Genomic DNA, 7,359 nt, shown 5'->3' with positions numbered 1-7,359 from the left:
TTATAAGGAATTTACTAAAGGCTACTATATAAGTAATAGTTTTATAATTAAAAAAAGTAAGGTTAATAAGAAATTTACTGCTAAGCTAATTAAAATCCTATATATAAATTAACTTTATAGCCTTTTTTTATTTTTTTTAAAGTCCTTATAGTTATTTATATTTTAAAAGGTATTTTTATACTAAAATATAGCTTATAGTATAACTATAGCTTTATTAATATAGTTTTAAATATCTAATTAATTTAAATAATATTAATAAAAAACTATTTTTATTAATTCAAAAGTTATTACCTTAAAGATTTAAAGTATTTATAGTATTAAGCTAATAAGCTAATAAATTAAAGGTACTATTTTATATATCTTTAAGGCTAGCTAAAGAGTTATAATCTAAGTTTTCCTTTTATTAGCCTTTAGCTATAGTAATTAGTTAGTTATTTAGTATAATATCTAAGTTATAAGCTAGATATATTATTTATAGTTAAGACTTATAGCTAAGAGCTTAACTTAGCGGACAGAACTTAGCCTCTAGAAGCCCTTCTACTACAGCTAAAGTTTATAAACATAAACCACGTGCAAACTTCTCGACGTGTTTAATATCCTAGGCCAATTGATGATGCCAATTCCAGGCTGACCTCTACTAGAACTTGTAGGAAAATTCGCTTCGGAATGTTCTGGCTCGGTCCGTAATCTCCACCGGCTTTTTTCCCGTCATGTTTCACCTTTCAGCCAGCCCCCGATAGCCTTGGTATTGCACTAGGAGCCCCTCTCCGGGGGAAGTTGTATAAATGCCTTGAGTTACCCGGGCGATAGAAAGGATTGTATTCACTTGTGAAGGGAAGAGAGATATGGGTTTCTCAACAGTCTCTCTTTTGACTGTAAAGTCTTTTAAAGTACGAGTGCGGCGGAGTCCTCAGATATGTGACGACCTTTACCCCTCAATTATATTTTCAGCTGGGCGTGGGTCTTGACATTCTATGCCTGGTTGGGGAGCATCACGAGAGAGGAAGTCCAGTTGTTGTAGCCAAAATCTATAAAAAGGCTGTTCCCAGGCGTGACAAGGACTATCATCAGCCCCTTAGATTTCCCCGAAATACCCACTACAGCCTCTCTGTCACTCTTTTGGGTCACTCTTTTTCAACCATGGTCCACAAGCCTACTCCCAGTCCTAGTTCTGCTAGTGAAACCTTCCATTTCGAAAATACTGATGTTCTCATTGTTGGCTCTGGCCCAATCGGGGCCACCTTCGCTCATACCCTCGTCAAAAAGGGCATTAAGGTTACCATGATCGATATTGGCCAGCAGTAGGTTCTTCTATACATGATGATATGTGCAGCTACTTACAGTGAGAAAGGGAAACTCGCCGTGTCGGCGATCATAAGAAGAACAGCGTTGCAGTTCAGAAGGATATCATTTTATTCACGAAGTAAGTCCACCCGGTCCAGCATTCTCTAATCTTCAAAGTCTAACATCGATTTCAGCACTGTTAAGGTATGTCAACCCCAGAGTTTGTGATATTTTAATTCATACCGTGTATAGGGAGAGTTACACCCACTGTCGGTGCCAACCAACTCGGCAAGGCCCGTCATGGAGCCAGCATCTTGGTCTAGCAGGTAGGGGACTTCATCTTCGCAACAGGACTTACGCTAACATTGAAAGACCTACTGATCCGGCCTATGTACTCAATGGCCAAAACCCGGAGCAGAAGGCCTATGGTAACCTTCCTGCCGCAGCCGCAACTCGTGTTGTTGGTGGTATGGGGTCTCATTGGACATGCTGCACCCCCCGACAGCGCAAAGGGATTGAACGGTCTGACCTTTTCGGCGACAGTGAGTGGAACACTCTATACAGTCGGGCTGAGAAGCTCTTCAAGAAGACCGACGACGCTTTTGATGACTCTGTTCGCCAGAGACTTGTCAAGCGCGTCTTGACAGAGGCTTAACCCGATCGTGAGATGAAGAGCATGCCGTTAGCCTGCAAACGCAAGCAAGGTAACAAAGAGTACGTTGAGTGGTCTTGCACTGCTACCATTCTTGGAGAACTATCTTCCCCAGAGTACTTTTATAAGGATGGGGAACGGCTGTTCGACATCAGGCCCAACACCCAATGCGACAGGCTCGAAGTGGATGCCCAGGGTCAGATTCAGTTCGCCGTGATTGACGACCTTGAGAACAACAAGGAGTACTACATCAAGGCCAAGAAGTACGTCATCTGCGCCGGCGCCGTGCTTACTCCGGGTATTTTGTACAAGTCTGGATTGAAGGGAAAGTTGCCTGCTCTGGTAAGATTGCTCCTCCAACACACACTGCAACCTAATCTAATAGAGGTTTCCAGGGCCACTACTTGACCGAGCAGCCTATGGCGTTTTGTCAAGTCGTTCTTGATAGAACCCTAGTCAACAGCGTCCGTGACTAACAGGACGTCAAGACTCACACTACAGACCATGAGGATGATCCACTTCCTTTCCCCTTCAACGATCCTGACCCGCAGGTTTACTTCCCACTGTCTGAGAAATATCCCTGGCACACTCAGGTTCATCGTGATGCCTTTGGCTATGGTGAGGTACTGTCGAACATCGATCAACGCCTCGTTGTCGATCTTCGCTGGTTTGGCTACATGAAACCTGATTATGACAACTGTGTCACATTCTCTAACAAGACCAAAGACCAGTTTGGAATGCCTCAGGTATGAGAAACCAAAATTCTTCATACATACCATGTTTGAGCTGACTTTCTGAAACAGCCAATCTTCAACTTCATCTTGGACGAGGAGGCGGAGGAGCGCTGCAAGCGCATGATTACAGAGTAAGGCCCTCCATCACACAAATGAACAGTATAGTCCTAACATGTGAACTCTTTTCTTTTCTTAGTATGATCGATGTTGCTAGAAAAATTGGCGGTTTCCTTCCTGGTGCTGAGCCCAAGTATCTCGCTCCTGGATCTGCTCTTCATATCTGCGGCACGTACCGCGCTGGTAGCACTTCAGCTGATAGCGTTGTCAACAAGAACGGCAAGGCTTGGGGTGTTGATGATCTCGTACTTGGAGGCTGCGGTGTCATTCCGACCCAGAACGCTTGCAACCCCACTCTCACTGCTGCTTGTTTTGCTCTTGCAGCTGCTGACAAGATCATTGTGGAGCTGCATGTCGACCAGTGATGGCTTGGTCTTAAATCGTTAATTATTTCCTTTGTTTTCTTTCTTTTGTCGAAGTTCGACCGGAAGCCGCCTCGGTTAATTTTACTCTTCTTACCTTGGGTCTTATGCCCGCATTTGCGGTCCTTAAGGTTGCTTATATAGTTAATCATGATTAGATTACTATCAACTCTCACTGGTATCATTCTGAACACACCTCACAACGCCCAACCTGGTATCATCTCCAAATAGCACACCTCACTAACACCTCAAGTCCCCACTATTGCTGAGAGCTTGTAATCGTCATGCAGAACTTAGATCACACCTGACCAGCTGGGTCTAGGCATCAACCTTGTTGATCTTGCCAGACTTGACATCGTAGATATAGCCGGTGATAGGAACATCCAGAACCAGAGGGCTCTTCTTCAGGAAAGCGATATCATCGCGAACACTCTGCTCGAGGTCTCCGAAAGGGAGGAAAGCAATGTGGTCAACATCTTCACCAAGATCCTTGCGAACCTTGGTCTTGAGATCCAAATCGGAGAAGGTGAGCATGCCACAGTCAGTCTACGACAGGTCAGTCACGCACATTACAGAAGGAGATTAAGGACAAACATGATGAACAATAACAATCTCTCGGGTTCCGAGGAGCTGCTGGGAGATAATGACAGAGCGGAGAGCATCTGCAGCTCGACCGCCAGCATTGCGGATTACGTGGGCCGAGCCAAGCTCGATGCCGAGAACCTGAGCAGGGTCGAGACGAGCATCCATGCAGGCAACGACAGCGACGTGGCTGTGATTTGTTAGCCTGTGAAAAGGGTCCAGAACTCAGATATCATACCGAGATGGAGGCAGAGCAAGGTCTCCCTTATTGAAGGCTGCGGCATACTGCTTATTCGCAGCCTCATACTCTGGGACGATTGAAGACATGTTTGAGCAAGTTAAAACAAGGCTTGATGAGGTTTGGAGTATTTTGGATTGGATATTTCAAATTGGAATCGGTGGCTTCTTTATAATACCTTTTATACTCGTTGAACACGCATGTTACACTAACGTTATATCATCGGCGCTCTTTTCCAGTTTAGGCATACGGCTCCATCATCATCCGCGGGGTATATGTCGCAATCTCACGTGTCAGGATGATGGTGTTTGACTTGGCGCGATGATGATTGATTGACATTCTCAAGTCGATTCGATGGTTATGCAAGGTGATTGTTGAGCTGTTACTTGGAGGTCCCCCAGTGTCACGGAATTGGTAAACGACACTGATTAGTGAACAATCTCTTCAGAAGTCAGGTCATGTCGGTCATGTCTCGGTATGCAGGCATTATCTATTTGTAAGAATGGTGTCTTTGGAATCATTTTAAGACAAGCATGTCACTAACATCCTTCAAAATAACTCATCACCGCTTATGCCAGGCTAACATCAACAGTGCATTCCAGCCTCCAGAATAACGTTAACTAGGCTCCCGCCGGCCCGGGCCGGGTAAACTGTCAAAACTGTCAAAGGATTCACTAAATCTGTTTAGGAATGTCATGCAAGGGTTTTTGACGTAGTCTCGTATAGAGAGCCACTGCAATAGGAAGAAGGTAGTGTGCAGTGGGTCATAAGCTTCATGGGCATCAATGGGACGTTCAACGAAGACCCCACCGGGAGAGAGCGGTTTTACAAAAGAAAGAAAAAAGAAGGTATAATTAAGATGACTATATAACCCTAAAATTACAGGCTTACGCTCGTGTACTCATAAATCTACTCTCACAAGCCCAGGCCCTTTACTTCCATCAGATATTCCTGTGCGCAGCTGCAAAACTACTCAAACTCATCTTGTCATCGTCGCCATACAGCTCATGCGACGGCTGTGGCTGCTGTTGGACAGGTTGCGGCTGTACGGGCGGAGCCTCTCTCCTCAAGCCTCGAATAAAAGCTTGATCGGACTCATCATCAATAAGAACAACCATCCAAACACCAACAGCTCCATTTGAACCTAATAAAGGCGTGCAGTGGATCCAGCGATTACGGCCTGGGCTTGCAGGAGGAGCTTGGCCACCATCGCCACTGGCAGAATGATCCATGGCACGAGAGTTACGGTTCTTGGTCTGTACTTCTGCCTTGGAGAGCCATCGGATCTTGGCGGTGAGGCCATTACCGCCCGCGAAGGCTTGTGTGAGAGTTTCGCGCACGCGATCTGAGCCACCAATGCGCGAGAGGAATGAACTCTGTAGCATGCCGGGCACGCGAAGGGACGGCGAGGCGAAGAGGATGCGGAGACTGGGGTAGGGTCGGACGAGGAGGTAGTGCTTGTAGATACCGCTGAGACGGCCGCTGAAGCTTGACATGGCTGTGTCGTGGAGGACGGGATCTGAAGGGCGTCGATTGATGGTGGCATCGTCGCGGAAGACCAGGCGCGGCTTGTTCCAATTCGCAGGAACTGTATCTGTTTGACGAACATCTTGCTGGTGTGTGCGGTGGAACGCACCACCTGCTTCGCGAACAGTCTTGAGTTCCGCGAGGTCAAACATCTCAGCCAACTCTTGGAACTCATCCTTCTGCTCATCCTTCTTTCTTTGCTCCGACTCGCCAGGGTAGCGCTCGTTCTCGGGGTTCTCGTCCGCCATAAGTGTCTCCAGTGAGTCCAAACCGGCGCATTCCCTGACGAGACCGGAGACGTCGACTTGAGCACCGAGATGGTATCGCACAACGCCGCGAGAGTCGTACAACGGGGAGACCATGAGCAAGTTCATGAAAGGGGATCCATCGCGACGGTAGTTGAGGAATGTTTCGCAGTGGTCTTGGCCGGCTGCGAGCTTGTCGCGGATTCTCTTGACGCTGAAGGGGTTCGTCTTGGGGCCTTGAAGGAAGCGGCAATTGCGGCCGAGGACATAGTCCATGCCATACTGAGTCGTACGGTGGAACTCTGCAATCAGATTAGCGTTGTCGACAACGTTATGCCGAGTTTTAACTCACCTTCACTTGCGAAAACAATAGGGTTGTCGGATCTTGAAGGGTCTGTCAAGCAGAACACCTCTGCGAGACCTTCCGACAGATCGCGTAATTGAGGTGCCAATGTGTCCGTTATCCTTCTCTTGATTGTGATGCTGACCGTCTGGATGTACGTGTGGGTAATGTACGCAGGTAGATCATGGCTCACCATGGCTTGGAAAGCCTCGGTAGCCCGCTTCGCCAATGCCTCATTGACAGTCGCTGTGACAGGATCGGCTGTGAAATCATGGCCATCAATTGTCTCGAGTGATCCCGTCAGCGAATTGGCGTAATTGATTGCCTTCATCGCCTTGAGCGTGTCGAGGTAGTACGTCAAGAGGGGGACCGAACTCGGCCGCGACGCAGACAGAAAGTTCGTGAAGCGCTGCAGAAGAACTGGATCGTCAAAGATGACAGACAGATGCTTCACTGAGAACAGCAGCTCGGATTGTGTCTCGAGGGTATACTGCTTTCCCATCGCGTGCGCCGGAACGACGAGGTCAAACGACGCGGGGTCATATTCCTCTTCGGTCAATGGCTCCAGCCCCTCACGATCCAGGCCAGCGCCTTTTGCTTGCAGCGCAGGAAGATGTGTAGGAACGTATACAGACGACATTGACGATGCATCTCTGTCTTTGTGTGACCATATTTGCGATTCCTGCGTTCGGTACGACATGGCTCGGCTCGAGGCTCTCGATGACGGTGCCTGTAAAAGCTCTGGGTCGAAGTTTGCCATTCCGTCGCCTAAATCCTGCGTCTCGAAGCTAAACCGTCAGTATCCCTCCTCGATTACTCAATTGGGGTGCAAAATACCTTTGCTTCATCGCAAGTTGTCGTCTTGGTGTTTGCGCACGCATTGGAATGGGCGGAGGTTGAGAATCTATCTCGTCGTCAACGAGGTTGAGATGTTGAGTCTGCATCTTCGAAGGGACCATGTCCTAATACTGTACAGCAACTAACTAAGGTACCTATGATGCAGTGCTGCTGGTAGCGCGAATACGTAATAAGCCACGTCTCAGATAGAAAAGCAAGAATGAGACAATGACATATTTCACTGAGTGGCTAGTATACGCCCGGACGAAGGATGTCGATTGCCTTTTGTTTCGTTTCGTTCCGTTTCGTATCGGATCCCTACCCAACTCCCCTGCCCGTACGGAGTACAATATGAGCTGTCATGTTCGAAATACGCCAATCTTAGCTTCTGGGGAACTGGTCGATGAATCTGTACTGTCCAATGGCGGTTTGGGTCCC

The 7,359-nt window shown here is 47.4% G+C and overlaps 4 protein-coding genes across 4 annotated transcripts; 2 read left to right on the top strand and 2 right to left on the bottom strand.

Annotated features, from left to right (window-relative positions):
- Positions 1-1,140: 1,140 nt before the first annotated feature.
- On the top strand, positions 1,141-1,939 carry FSUBG_1553 (pyranose 2-oxidase; the record flags this gene model as incomplete). The annotated part of the gene is made up of 5 exons (XM_036679232.1): positions 1,141-1,301; positions 1,352-1,423; positions 1,479-1,488; positions 1,537-1,610; positions 1,657-1,939. 5 exons carry the CDS (start codon positions 1,141-1,143, stop codon positions 1,937-1,939), a joined length of 600 nt encoding a protein of 199 aa, XP_036543027.1.
- A 21-nt stretch (positions 1,940-1,960) lies between these two features.
- On the top strand, positions 1,961-3,152 carry FSUBG_1552 (pyranose 2-oxidase; the record flags this gene model as incomplete). Its single annotated transcript, XM_036679231.1, has 4 exons — positions 1,961-2,278; positions 2,425-2,682; positions 2,740-2,801; positions 2,867-3,152. 4 exons carry the CDS (start codon positions 1,961-1,963, stop codon positions 3,150-3,152), a joined length of 924 nt encoding a protein of 307 aa, XP_036543026.1.
- Positions 3,153-3,467: 315 nt separating this feature from the next.
- FSUBG_1551 (carbonic anhydrase) lies at positions 3,468-4,058 on the bottom strand (the record flags this gene model as incomplete). Its single annotated transcript, XM_036679230.1, has 3 exons — positions 3,468-3,695; positions 3,744-3,921; positions 3,970-4,058. 3 exons carry the CDS (start codon positions 4,056-4,058, stop codon positions 3,468-3,470), a joined length of 495 nt encoding a protein of 164 aa, XP_036543025.1.
- An 852-nt stretch (positions 4,059-4,910) lies between these two features.
- Positions 4,911-7,028, bottom strand: FSUBG_1550 (nonphototropic hypocotyl 1; the record flags this gene model as incomplete). The annotated part of the gene is made up of 3 exons (XM_036679229.1): positions 4,911-6,043; positions 6,094-6,872; positions 6,922-7,028. The coding sequence occupies 3 exons, from the start codon at positions 7,026-7,028 to the stop codon at positions 4,911-4,913; spliced, it is 2,019 nt and encodes a 672-aa protein (XP_036543024.1).
- Between the last annotated feature and the right edge of the window lie 331 nt (positions 7,029-7,359).

The sequence above is a fragment of the Fusarium subglutinans genome (assembly GCF_013396075.1).
Source record: "Fusarium subglutinans strain NRRL 66333 chromosome Unknown NRRL66333_c0000008, whole genome shotgun sequence".
Taxonomy (NCBI): Eukaryota; Fungi; Ascomycota; class Sordariomycetes; order Hypocreales; family Nectriaceae; genus Fusarium; species Fusarium subglutinans.
Note: the sequence above shows the minus strand (reverse complement) of the source record. Positions and strands in the feature narration are given on the sequence as shown.